The sequence below is a fragment of the Prionailurus viverrinus genome, chromosome B3 (assembly GCF_022837055.1).
Source record: "Prionailurus viverrinus isolate Anna chromosome B3, UM_Priviv_1.0, whole genome shotgun sequence".
Classification (NCBI taxonomy): domain Eukaryota; kingdom Metazoa; phylum Chordata; class Mammalia; order Carnivora; family Felidae; genus Prionailurus; species Prionailurus viverrinus.
Genome location: NC_062566.1, coordinates 77,713,447 through 77,728,020, shown reverse-complemented (window position 1 = coordinate 77,728,020; position 14,574 = coordinate 77,713,447). Strand labels below are relative to the sequence as shown.

The window sequence follows — 14,574 nt, the reverse complement described above, 5'->3', positions numbered from 1 at the left end:
GCTACTCATTTTTAGCCTCAGTCTTTTATTAATCAATTAATTTAATTTTGTATTCATTTAAATTTAATTAATTAATTAGGTCTCCACAGTTCCTCTTTGGCACCTCCCCTCCCTCCCTGACTCCCACTTACCCCACTCCACCCACCACCCATGCTCCACGTCACACCCAGAAACAGCTTTTTATGCTGCAAATCAATGATACCATTTCTCTGCTAGCTCCAAAACCCTCCCGTATAACCACAGGCTATGGAGCTTCCATCAAACCCTCCTCCCTCTCTCTCCAACTGCACTGGCCTGCTCATACAATGTTGCTTCCTCAGAGAAGCCCTCCCTGATGCCCTGATCTAAATCACTTCTCCCAGCCCAACCTCCAGCTGCTCCCTTCTCTCTTCTTTCACGGTACACCACCATCTACAAAGACATGACTATTAAATTTAAATCTGTCTCCCCACTTCACCACAAGCTCCATGAGACAGCCACTGAGACTAATTATTCATCACGATACCTGGCCCTGAGCAGTACAGTGAGGGGCAGTACTCTAGGTGGTGACTGACAAGGGCTCTGGGGCCAAAGGGGTCAGATTCAAAGATGAGTTCTGCTACTAAGCACCTGTGTGACCTTAGGCAGGTTACTTAATTTCTCTGTGCCTCCATTTTCTCCACTGGGGATTATATGAGAACTACTGTATAGGTTTGCTGTGAGAATTAAATGAAAGAAGCCACAGAAGTGCTGTAGAACAGTGTCTGGTCTGTAGAGTGCACCCAGTACAGGAGAGCTTTTTAAAAGTAAGCAATCATGGGGTGCCTGGGTGGCTCAGTTGGTTAAGCATCTGACTTTGGCCCAGGTCACGATCTCACTGTTCGTGAGTTTGAGCCCCGCGTCGGGCTCTGTGCTGACTGCTCAGAGCCTGGAGCCTGTTTCAGATTCTGTGTCTCCCTCTCTCTCTGACCCTCCCCCGTTCATGCTCTGTCTCTCTCTGTCTCAAAAATAAATAAACATTAAAAAAAATTTTAAAAAAAAGTAAGCAATCAGTGTACTTCATTAAATAAATAGAAAGAACAGACTTTTTAGTCGGTCTTTTCTCATCATCACTGCCCCCTACTCCAGCCAATGCATTAGCCCCATCAACTTCTCCCTGCACTCTGTTCCTTGAAAGAGCCCTCTTTCTGCCCTGAAAAATCTGCTGAATGCATTCTCCCTTCCATGTTATTAGTTCCAGCTTTGATCCTTTCGCCACATCACTTCCTAAAATGTGTGCTCCTGTGCCAAGCCACTGCTCTTCCTTCCTTCAAGTATTTCCTGAAATGTGACCTCCTCCAAGGAGCCTCCTTTAAGTGGAACTGAGCTCATCATTCCATTCTCTGTTTCCAACAAATAAGTTAAAGGTTGTTGTTTGAGGTTCCAAAGCTATAAATCTTCTGACCTTTCACTGGCTGCATGGTCTCACCATTGCAGGGTAGGGTGGGTTTTTCCTCTGCCTGCACTTAAGAATGTGAGTCTAAGAAGGCAAAGGGTTTGTTTAACTTGCTCTGTATACATTTAGCACAAGGCCAATCCACATGGACGCTGAATAAATGTGACTCGATGATGATTTAATTACTTTGTCCATGCCAGGAATAGAAACCATGAACTCTTAAATCTGTTCCCCCCCCCCACCCGACACGTTGCAATATGTTTCGATGCTGAGTCTATTATAAGACTGGTTTTCTGCACTTACTTTCACAAAAGAATAAATACAAAAGAAAGATTACGTGAAAATATAAAATTAATAAAATTATTTTCCACATCATGAGTCCAAAGATACCTCTAGCAAAGCAGTGCATTGTATGAAAAGGTGATTCGTTTAAAGTTTACTTGCATATGCTTTATGGGTTATTTTGCAAATCTAAAATAGATAACCAAAACATGTCAATAGTCATTTTTAAAGTACTTGTTGTATTCGGTGCATGCACCATTATGGAGAACTTACACTCAGAGCAAAAAGATTTGTAGCGAAGCATATGACCTTCTTCCCACTACAATGACCATCCCCTAATTAGGCAATGCATCTGATAGTCATTAACAGGAATGAGATAATGAATCACTTTCTCTCTTCTTTGTTAATTTGCTGTAACCAAGCGGCTAATGGATGTCAGAGCTGAGTGATTGCACTGATTATAGTGATTTATAGTTGCAACAAAACAATTTAAAACCATTCTGATTATTCACGTTAAAGATGCTTTATGTTTTGTTTACTAAATGTTTTATGTCCCCCTTTCTCCTACCTCTAAAGTACTGTCCCCCTCCTTCTCTGCCACTTTTGACAGAAAGACCTCTTCCTGGAGAAACTGAAAGTTGCAGGGTTTTTGTTTTGTTTTGTTTTGTTTTGTTGTTGTTATTTTAAACTAAACCATTTCATTGTGTTCGTCTCTCTCATTTTTCTCTCTCTCTCCCTCTCTCTCTATATATAGTTAGATATAGAAATAGATATGGATATATAAAGTTTACCCAGTAGAAACAAAAAGCCTTAGGGGTGGAAAGAAAACTTCAGTGGTGCCTAGTTCAAAAGAAGGCAGAAATGAGAGGAAATAAGGCAAACTTCAAGCCACTTACCTTGGGGCTTCCAGTGCCTTCCTCATCCTCCACAGACACATCAGTAGCCAGAATCTCAGCTTTGATGGTATCCAGAGCCCTGAGAATCCAGCTGTGTTGTCGTTTGATTTGCCTCTGCAGCTCCTTCCACTGACTCGCAATCATCCGCAGCATGTCCTTCAGTCCTTCTCCAAAAGGAGGGGAAACCACAAGTTACAGACTTGACTGCATTTTTACCCATTGTTCGCTTTTATTTAGAAAAATTAGATGAATATTTCAAAGAGTAAACATAATTTTAAACGACCACTACCCATCGCCTGCCGTATAAGCGTTTGTCACTAAGGAAAGGGAATGGAAATTTTTGCCTTCACTTGAGGCATAAGGACACAAAGATGGGATAACCACCTAGATGCATGGTTGGGAATCAAGTTAAATTCAGTCTAGGGACTAAAAAGATGCATGTGGAACAAAAATCATGATGTATGAAAATTACTAACTCTAAAGCTTCACATTCCATATAAAAGGCCCTGTGTGTACATGTGTGGAGGCTTTATAATGACCAGAAAGATGTACAGAAATAGGTAACATTAATTCGTTGAGGAATATAGTAAACGGGTCAGAATTAAGAGGGCAGTCTTTAGTATTAGCATGTCGGATTAATGCTGCTCTTTCCTTATTTAGCTGTGGTAAGCTCAAAGCAAGAGCCAAATTATAATTCATCCTGTCTTATGGTCTTTTACTACCAGGATAAGTATAACCAAATGACAAAACTATTTTTTATTTATAATCTGTTCCTCATAAATACATTAATACTGGGTAAGAGTTGGTTTAAGGCCAAAACTCTGCTAATGCAATGACCAGCAAAAAACATGCAAAATGTTCATGTGTGTGAATTGGCAGGGAAATAATCAGATATATCTACACCGCCTGCCTCATATCTGTAATGATATCTATAAGTACCCTAATGCATATGCATTCTAACTATTTGCACCATTCTCATTCATTATCTTAATGTTATTTCCAGAGCACCTACATCACAAAGCATGTCAACGTGAAGTTTTCAGGAATGTGATTTCAATTGAAACTCAGGCGAACAGCAAGCCCAAAATAAAATGAACAGACCATTTGGAGGCAGTATTTCATCTTAGAAGTATCACAGCATTGTATGCAGTATATGAAACATTTATAAATCTTGAAGGTCAATCTGATAATGTAAATATTAATAATACATAAGGAAGTGAATATATGCAGTAATTTACAGCAATGCTTCTTCATTCTTAATAGTCTGGAGACATAAAGGCTTGCAATATTTCAGGAGGATTTACCTGCTTTGTGAGACGCAATAAGCTCGAGAAGTTGGTGTCCTTCCTCCTCCACGGCTTCCTTGAGAGCACAATGACTGTCTACATTCAACTTGAAACTCTGCAAGGAAAAATAGGAGCATCAAACCCTGGCAAGGCAGTTAAACATAAAACATCCATACAAAACCACTAGCTACTTTTTATCAAAAACCACACAGCCCAATTTACCCAATAGACAAACTCATTTGCAATACTAAAAGCTATTGATATTTGGGATCTGGGCTCAAAATGTTTCCATTAGATTAGCAGAGTGCATCTGTTTGGAAACAGCTGACAAATCGAGAAATTCATTAGGTTTTTATGAAAAGTCACATCCCGTAGGCTATATCAAGATTAGCAGTGTTCTATAAAATACACTGCATTTCCACCAGCACATATGAGCGCTTTTCTTCACTTTTTAAAAATGTTAGTGATAGCACTATTTATGAAACCATAAAAAAATTGGCAGCATAAAATATATTAGCCTTATGTGTGCATATATAAATCCATTAATATAGTAGGGGTTGGATTCAGCAGTTTTCTCAGCTATCACGCAAACCAGAGAACATCAAGGTGGATTCAGGTGCTATACTGAGGAGTCAAATACTCTCCAAATCTTTGATTTTTAAAAGTTTATTTCTTACATTGTGACTCTCCTTTAAAAATAAATACATCAAGCACATCGGGGGCATTTTTCACTCACAATAGTCATCCAAAAACCAGAAACTGCTGGAATGGGGGAATCCCAACCCAGAGCTATTTCTTTCAGGAAGCGTTCTCTCATGCCTTACGTGGAGTTAATTCGCCCCTTCTCTCTGCTCCTTGTATGTGTTTCTACTACAGAATTTATCATACTGTATTCTGCTTTATTTCTACATTTGGCTACCAAATTACAAGCAATTTTAAAGAAATGCCAGTTTCACATTTATCTCCAAGATGTTCTATAAATTTTCAGAAATAATGGCTCTCTGTTGAACTAGACTGATAATACTCTCTGAAGGGGAAGGCTTCCATTTAGATATTTCAAGAACCACAGATGATTTTCCAAAGATTTTCCATTTCTGTAACGTTATAAGGCATTCCAACCATAGAATGTCCAAAGGAGAGCAATCATATTAACCAATCTGTTGAATCAATGGTTACTCTTCAGGGTGAAAATCAATCCCTTGAGTTGATTAACTAGAACATGAATTTTGAAATACTGTGTGCCAAATTTTGGCTTCTCCATGATAGGACTCCAAAAGCAATAGCCATATGGACTGCACTAAACTTAGTATTAAGAATATATAACAGAAGTTCAAGATGATACAAACCCAGTTAGAATGTAATTTGGATGAAAGAGGTTAAACAACCATAAATTGTGAAATCAGGTATCATTTATTCATGCATTCATTCATTTAAAAACCATGTATCATGCCTATTCTATACACTGGACTGAGTAATACTGAGTAAGAGTGATTTAAGGGGTTTAAAACATGACCTCAGGCATCAAAGGGCACCTGAACATGTAGGAGAACACAGGACAGCCTGAGTCATCTTGGATGTTCAGTAGTGAGTCTGGGTTCTCTTTATTTTAGAGGGTCTTTTTAAAGCTTGGAGGAAAAAGGAGAATAAAAGAAACTGGAACTTAAGGGACAGATCAAATCATCAAGTATAAAGGTAAGAATTTTGACTAAAAAAAGTTTTGACTCCAAAATGATGGACCATTTCATCTGACAAGAGGCATAAGAAATAGTAAATTTTTAGCCAAACATAATGGAAAGAGACAATATTAAGTTTCCCCAGGAGTTATTTATTCACTGTTTCTTATATTGTCCTCGTTCAGCTACAGGTGTATGGTTGGATAAAAGAAAGCATGGCAAAGTATGGAAGCCTAATGCTTGTGGTCAATAAAAATAGTATAATATCTATGAAAAAATAAATGTTTACTATTTTGTAGCCAAAATATGGCTGCCTTTACTTTTTGCCACTGCAGTAGAAATCCTCAACTTGAAGCAATGTCACTCAGAAAAAGGCTCACATGTGTTTCAGGGAAAAGGGACAGGGAACAGAAAAACACTTGAGATCAACCCAAGAGCACCAAAATTTAGGAAGAAATCTTTTCTAGAGATATCCTCATAACTGTACATTTAGTCTAGTGCTCTCTCTGATTCTCTGTTTACTTACAACAGACTTGTGCTGAATGGTTAGTAATCATGAGCTTCTGAAGAGGTGCATCAGGCCTACGTCTCTGAGCAAAAGAGAAACTAAGGACCTGTGAGTAGGTTGGGTAATTTGAAGTAATTGAAGCCACGAGTATAGAATAGATGCAGCTGGGTATGGTTCTGCCTCAAGATGATGTGGAAGCATTTGATTAGGCAAGTGGAAAAGATGAGATATTCATTATTAGGAAAAAGATAAGCTGATAAGCTTCATGCTGTAGAAAAGACCCATTTAATATGTCTATTACCCAAATAGCCCAATATTGCTTGATTTCAGGTGCACCCATTAACTATTAATAATATCAACTAAGGAATTCACAATGGACCTCTGAGAAGGCAGTCACGCAGGCATGCTAACAAAATTGCCAATGAAATTTCTGGCCGCTAAGGTCTGTAATAAGCTCTCCCCATTCTGCCCCTGCCTCTTCCCTAGGGAAGGAAGCTTAGACAAAAGGGTTTTATTTTCTTTCTTTTTCTTTTTCCTTGAACATGATAGTTGGACACATTTCCATTCTTATGCTCCTGACACATTTCCTCAGCAATGCCTTATACTATAGAGTCCTTCTGCAACATCCACAGTACTCCCTGAAAATACAGGGCATTCTCTGAAGATTTAATTTATGGCAACCACATTGCAATAGGTGGGTACCACGTTCCTATGTCAGTGATTATATGAAATTCCATAAATATGAGTAGTCTGGGTTCTATGAGACACCAAATATCTTTTAGTATCTTCAAAGCAGCATGTAATTGAACATCTAGAAAACAATAACTAAGGAAATGGAAAATACAGTGACTGAGACAAAGGATTATCAAAAAGATGGTACATCAGAGGTTGACCAATGGGTATCTCCATAACTGCAATCTCTAGCTTCACCAGCTTAGATAGATCTGAGTGCATTACTCCTTGGCAGGGTCTAAATTTGGGTAAGCACACTGACTGCTACTTTGTCCATGATCAGACTTCACAAAACAGATGAAATATTACATCTCATTCAATTCTATTCAAATTTCTGAAGAGCCCAGTTTGATGGAAGTATGGCAGTCATGTAGGTACGAAATGAAATCAAGGAAATGTATACTTTGATGGACAAAACTATGACAAATGGAAAGGATGATTACTCCAGGGGAATGAGAAGAAGAGATATGGATCTCCTGGTACAGGAGAGAGTGGGGAAGACTGTAATCACATTCAGAAGCTTACAGATACAAAGTTGCTAGCCTTAGCAACATGTATCATGAACATAGACTTTCAATCATCCAATGAAGTACTGTTAATGTCTGCCAGGTCCATCGAGGTCCATGAGTTTTGGGGTTGTTGGTAAACAATCAGAGAGGCCAAAAATAAGTTATTGAGTCTTTCCCGACCTAATTTTAGGTATTTTTTTAAAGCATAAATCAACACAATAGATATTTCATTGAAAAGGCTTTGCCAGGCCTATAGATACAAAAGGTAACAATACACTATCCTGGCACAAGCAGCGTATAATCTTTTTGGGTAAAAGAGAATTTAAAAAGCCAGTAGCTTCATACGACCCAGCATAGAATAAATGTGGAATTATGGTTTCGTTAGAGAATTAGAGAATGGTGGGCCTTAAGCAAAATGAATGATATGCCCTGCCAAATGAGATTTTTATTTTACTTTATTTTTTTAATTAGAGTATTATGCTGTGAGAGATACCAAGACTGTGGGCTGTATTCCAAAGGAGTGTGGTAAAGGCTTGATATGTGCTCTGGGAACCCCAGCTGGGAGCCAGGTTCTACCGAGCCTTGCAGGGACCTTGTGGAGAAAGGACTGAAATGTATGCAGGCCTGGACATATCACTTATTGTAGCAGGAAATGGGGAGCCATAAGCAGCTTGGTGTGGCCAGGACAGGGTACAAGCAGGGGAGGTGGAAGTTGTGGCTACACGTGGTAATTAACTCCAAGGGCCTTGAAAGAGTCGGGGAAGAAGATGTCAGCAACACTGGAGAATGCCTGGTGTAGTTCTGTGTTCTAGAAGGATCTCTCTGGCTGTTGTGTAGAGTTGATTTTGAAAGGGCAGACTGGAGACAAGGAGGCCATTTAGGAGGCTGCTATGGTAATAGAGGCCAGATGTTTCTGCATGCTCACATTTTTTTTAATTAAAAAAAGGTATGCTTTTCTTCTAAATGAATGAAAGAAGAAAAAAATGGAGAAAATCTTCTGTCTTTTTAAGTTTTTCTCAGTGTGTGAGAGCAGCATGTGCCAGAATTTAGTTCTTTGGCTGTTCTGATGATAAATACCAGAGGTTATTAGTCAGGAGTCTCCCAATGTGAAAGACATATTGAACTGATGAACTTTTACTCCCACTGTCATTTTAAAGAGATGGTATATATGCTGATGAATAAGGCACTTGATGACACTTTTTCTTCACACAAAAGATTTTTACTACCCTGAGAAAATGAAAACTTGCTTTTTTACAAGGGCAGGAGGAAGAATGTGTGTTCAGTCAGAAAAAGCAGAGGCTTAAAAAGTCACCTGCTACCTGCCTCAGGCCATCTTTGCCCAGGCTCCACTCTGAGCTATGCCTACTACCATGCTGCGTTCCCACAGAGGCTCCTGCTGAGGAAGAAAGCCACTATCCCCTGTGCCGAGCCTGGGAGCTCCTCTTCTCCTTTGCCCAGTGCCATCGACAGAGGATGATCATCTGGTCCTCAAAATATAAAATATACTTTCCAAATGCCACATGTGCCAAGAACTGAAAGATTTTTATGAGTAAACACTTCTTTGTTTAAGAACCTCCTAAGGGGCATCTGGGTGGCTCAGTCAGTTAAGCGTCCGACTTCGGCTCAGGTCATGATCTCACGGATTGTGGGTTTGAGCCTGGCATCATGCTCTGTGCTGACAGCTCAGCGCCGGGAACCTGCTTTGGATTCTGGGTCTCCCTCTCTCTCTGACCCTCCCCCACTCGTGCTCTGTCTCTCTCTCTCTCTCTCTCTCTCTCTCTCTCTCGAAAATAAACAAACATTAAAAGAAAAGAAAAGAAAAAAGAACCACCTTAGGGGCGCCTGGGTAGCTTAGTCAGTTAAGGTTACTCTTGATTTCAGCTCAGGTCATGATCTCACAGTTTGTGAGATCAAGCCCCAAGTTGAGCTCTGTGCTGACAGCACAGAGCCCTGCTTGGGATTCTCTCTCTCACTGTCCTTCTCCAGCTCAGGCTTTCTCACTCTCAAAAATAAATAAATAAACTTTAAAAAAAAAAAAAAACTTCATAAAAACTTGATATTATACAGCCATTCAAATGAAGACTATGAAATAACGTGAAAAGTACACAGAAAAGAACACATTACAAGCCAAAAAAGAAGATTCAAAACTATATCTATGGTAACAGTATAGCTTGTAAATGAATAGTCCCAGTGCACAGGAACAGAAGACTGTAGGGAAACACAACAAAATGTTAACATCATTTGCGCAGGGTAGAACTTGCAGGTAACAGAGTCTAATCTTACGGAATGAGTTCTCAGTGCTTTAGCTTTACAAAACATAAAATGAAAATAACACTAACTTCTAGGTTATTGTAAGAATTAGAGATAATGATTGTAAAGCACTGAAGCAGTGCCCAGAAATAAGTGGAACTAAAGAGAAATCATTACGACTTTTAAGTTCATTTTCTCTATTTTCCAAATGTGCTGTGTAGTAAATGGTACTTCATGCCGTCTTTAGGTGACAAGTAGCACTTATTGTTGAGGCTCTATCAACTCTTTGAGTGCAGACACCAATCATGTTCTCTTTGCTTTAGTGCCACCATCCAGCACAGGCCTGCCCATACCAGGCACCAAAAGATCGGTGCTGCTACCTGAGATTTGGGAAGAGGGTGCACAGGCTGAGAGGCCAATGATTTGGGGCTTCCTTTTGCCTCAAGTGTGCGCTCTTGGGTGAATCATCTAACCCTTCTGGGCTTCTGTTTCCTTCTCTACAGTCCAGGCATTTGGACTCAATATTTTGCAGTCCTTGGACACTTTGATTTTATCTTTCAGCCAGGCAGCTAAGGATAGGTGGCTGGGGAGACTTTTTATTTATTCTAAACTAGAAAATTTTCAAAGGGGGAAGAATCCCAAAGGCCATCTAACCATTCATCTACCCTAGAGCAGCTCTGTCCCTCAACCATCCTGGGCAGATGTGTTCATTCTATTTTTAACTATCTCCAGGGAAGTCTCTTCTAACTTCTCATCCTGAGTCCGCAACATTTCTTCTCAGGAATTTAAGAGCTCTGTGAAAAGCAGCACGAGCTTTCCTCTGCTTCAGATTCTTTTGCCAAGTCATCTCTCCAGTGTAGGAGTTGGAAATCAGAAACATCGTGAGAATATGCCAACAAAATCCACACGTCCAATCACTCACTGAGTCCTGCCAATTTATTTCCCCAACCTCAACTCTTCCATATTGACTAACACTGCCTTAGATTCAGGCCTTCATATCACTCCTTGCTAGGATGACTTCAACAATCTTTTGTCATGGTCCCTCAAAACTACAGTTATTCCTTATTTGTCACATGCCTGTCAAGGTGCAGACATTGTCCTAAGCATGCAGGATGTGGTTGTAAATTAGGTGAATATAGCCCCTGGCCGCACAGAGCTCACAGTCTAATGAGGGATGGAAGATGTGCATCTTATAAACAGTCAGTTGCCAGCAATTGTGTCAAGGAGGCCATGACATAATGTAGGTGCTGGTGACAGCACAAACTCTGGAAATGGACAGCCTGGGTTCAAATCTCAGCTCCTCCATCACCCACTGTGTGACTCTGGGCAACCTCTGGGTACACAGCTTCTTCAACTGGAAAAAGGGAGAAATGTTAGTGCCTACTTCATGAGGTTACTGTGGAAAACAAATGCCTTGTTACCACTAGAACAGAGCCTGGCATATGGTAATAGTTCAATAAAACATCTTCTTACACATAATGGCCTGCCCCGAAAACAACTCTGAGAAAGATGTTCCTTCTCTCAAAATCCTCTAATGGTTTCCCAGCGTTGCAGGATAAGGTCCTTTCTCTATCATGACCTATAGGGTCTTCTAGAATGCTAGCCAAGTCTGCTTCTCAGGTCTAATGTCTGCCTTGAAATGTGCCTGAACTGCTTAAAGTTTCCAGCTTACACCAGCCATCTTGCTCCTCTGAGACTCTGGTCTTGCTGCTACTTCTGACGAAGACTGGCAGGGACAGTCCTCCCCTTCCCCTGGTTAAGCCCTGCTCACCCTTTAAGATTTATCTCCGGTGTCAATCTCTCTAGCGAGTTTTCCCTGACTTTCTTCTGCCTTCTGGGCTTCCACATTCTCCTCAGCACCCACGGTACCTGTGCAGACCTCAAGACTCTACTTACTACAATGTTGGCTAATTATTGGCGATGCATTTGCTTCCCATACATGAGTTCCTCGAGTTCCTTCTCACTCATTTTTGAATCCACAGTGCCTAGGACAGTGCCTGGTACACAGGACACACCTAACGAATGTTCGCAGAACAAATAAAGATTTGTACCAAAAACCTTCCATGTAGCGTTCAAACTGTGTATGGCACTTTGGGAGATACTGGTATAGTCACTCTTCACTTGAAAGTGGTTGATAAATGTCCCCAAATTTTACTCAGTGAACACCATGTAAATGAGCTGTCATGTTCCTTCACTTACAAAATTACTTGCCAATTACACTTAGATGATCCCAGTGTAATTACCATGTAAACTGTACCCTGGCTGCGATAGCCTAAATCATCAATTCAACTTTACCCTCTCATCATATGGTACTTACCATATAATTAAATAAATGGTCAGCCACCACCACAATTGTATATCTCCCCAACAAAATGAAGTGGCTACATTTGCAACTGATTTATCAGTTATGACAACATGCAACACACCTCCAGGTATAATATCAGAAGCTTAAAAAATGTAAAAGCTCTATGTGGTCTTGAGGGAAAAAATGCCAAGTTTATGATAAAAAATATAAGCATTATAAAAATTTTGTTTTCCTTAAAAAAAGAAGAAGCACTAAGATATAAAGACAAAAATCCTCATTCTCCCTGAGAAGACTCCTTTCCTAAAACCTCAGATAATAAAAACATTTCCAAGCATTTGAAAGTGAATTTAGCTCTTCAAACAAATCACAATTTCTTTCAAACAAACAGTTGCATTTTCTGTGTGTGTGGAAGGTAAATGTGTTTTACTAAGGTTGACATTCTTTTCTGATAGACTTGCTAATATCTTATGCGAGAATTAGATACATGGGAGAGAACCTAAATGTTGACAGTACCTCTTAGCGAGCAAATTTTCATTTGCTCTTCTGGATGCCACCTTCACACCTGGCACAGGTGATCACATTGACTTCCTAGCATGGCCACATTAGGCCAAACAGATTCTCAAACAGAGGTTCTGTCTAAAGGGACCATTTGACTTCCAGAACACAGTGCTCTGAGGCTCTGATTGAAAAAGAGGTCAATGCTGGCCCAAATATCCCTCAACCCCCTGCAGTGGAATAATTGATGTGCAGCAGCCCCTACAGATGTGGAGTCACCAAGGTGATGGATGGATATAAGTATATTATTCACATGTACATCTGCTAATATACAGGTCCCAGTGCAAACACCAAGACTTAAGAATATTATGTGGATTTAGGACAATCCCTGAAGGACTCCAGTTCCATTAAAAATTTGTTTGGCAGCCTGGGGCAGATCTATTCCAACTCCCACATGCTTCGTGCGTTTGAGAGGGGGGAACCAAACTGCTTTAAAAATAAATTTAATAAATTTTGTAATGTCAAATCATTAACATCCTGTCTAGTCATTTATTCTTTGTATTTTGAAACAGTAACATTAACCTGTGGAATTTTTTCAAATCTTTCTAATATCTGAGTTAACATTTTTATTTTCCTGTGTTTTCTGCCAAAGGAAATGAATTATGTCCTGAAAACAGAAGAAAGCATTCCAATTTTTTTTCCCTCTATAGGCCTTTCTCTTGTCACAAATATACCAGACAATACCCAGAAAACTCTGTGACCAGAGTCCATTTTGGTTTGGAAATAGTAGAGGAAATAATTTAACTTGCAGACATTCTCAGTTATTGTTTGCTGATTTACAATATTAGTTATAATTTGCTGCCTGTAATGGTTGTAACACTGCTCTTACAAATGCTCATTCATTCCTCCAGCAGATATTTTTAGTACCTATTATGCACAGGCTGGGTGTCAGAGGAGACAGCAAAGAGACACGCAAGCCGTCCCCTCAAGTAGGTGACAGTCTGGGTGGATGGGAAGAAATCCAACTTCTCCTGCCACATATTCTTCTCATGTCTCCAACGAAAATGCTCACGATTCCCCTGAAATGAACCAAGTATCCTCACATACAACATGTTTATCTGGTCTTCGCAACAATCCTCAGTAGATACGGCAGATCTATTTCAGGCCTGAAGTTCTTACCTTAATATCCCTTATATTGGATAAACTGCTTCAAGGGTCCAAAATTCCATGTCATGCAGTAGGTAAATAGAATGTGCACATGTGTCTCCCCAGGAAGAGAGGTGATAGGTGACAGCACCCTGACTTAGCTGAGTTCAGACATGCGCTGGCTTTTGTCCAGTGTCCAGCAGCCTGTGTTTGAACCCTCATAGTGCAAAGCCAGTCTACAAAATTTCTCTTCAGCCCTTAGTATATCACTGCCCTAAACAGGAAGTGTTTAACAAATGTGGTGTTTCCCTGGCATTCTAATTAAAAACAGTCATTACATCCTAAAAAGAGCAATAAACAAAATAATAAATTAGTAAAATGTTTTGCCACCAACAATTTCCAAAATGATGAGAAGTGTTGAGTATTATGGCTCAAGTGCTTAAACCGAGTTCAGTTAAAAGTACATTCCCAGGGGCTGTGAGCAATTCGGGACTCCTAACCTGTAAATGGAAGACAATGCTATATGTCTCCTAGAGGTACAGAATTAGTTACACGAGCAAAGGAATGTGGTCCAGGACTTTTTACATGTCCAAAATGAGCCTCCTGTCCCCACACATCTAATTAAAAATGCCTGCATCCTTACAAATTCGCGACAGACTTTTCCATTCCCAAGCCACCAAAGGAAGCAACTCAAGGCTGGGAGCTGAGTATTTTAAATCCCCCAAAGAGAAGTAATGCTGCTCCCTACTAAACTCTCAGCTAGTTACCTTAAACTGATGGGAATCAAGGGGAACAAGCAAATGGAACTTCAAAGCTCCTATGAGGCCACCAGCTCTGCTCAGCAAGGCTCAGGGAAGTGGCGGCCAAACTCACACAGCTTGGGCTTTTGAAGTCTAACCGACTGTCTCCCATTAGCTGAGCAATACAGCCGCTGCTGTACAGTGGCAGTTGCTGGTCTTGTGAAGCTCTGCTTTCTTGGGCCAGGACTGCCTCTCATCTCAGCAGAGAAAGGTAGCCAGGGAGCAGTGGGCACCAGGAAGTGGGAAAAAGGGAAGCCCATCATCCCTTAACTTCGAGC

At 40.2% G+C, this 14,574-nt stretch overlaps 1 protein-coding gene across 7 annotated transcripts in view; it reads right to left on the bottom strand.

The window, feature by feature from the left end:
- Positions 1–14,574, bottom strand: part of AKAP6 (A-kinase anchoring protein 6) — a 496,497-nt gene that overhangs the window by 223,670 nt on the left and 258,253 nt on the right. For 6 of the 7 annotated variants that reach the window (XM_047864358.1, XM_047864356.1, XM_047864354.1 and 3 more), the window contains 2 exons: positions 3,897–3,993; positions 2,593–2,759 (listed from right to left, as the gene is read on the bottom strand). In XM_047864358.1, the coding sequence (XP_047720314.1) occupies positions 2,593–2,759; positions 3,897–3,993 (264 nt within the window). The remainder of the gene's footprint in view (positions 1–2,592; positions 2,760–3,896; positions 3,994–14,574) is intronic. The other variant, XM_047864361.1, reaches the window with a different exon arrangement.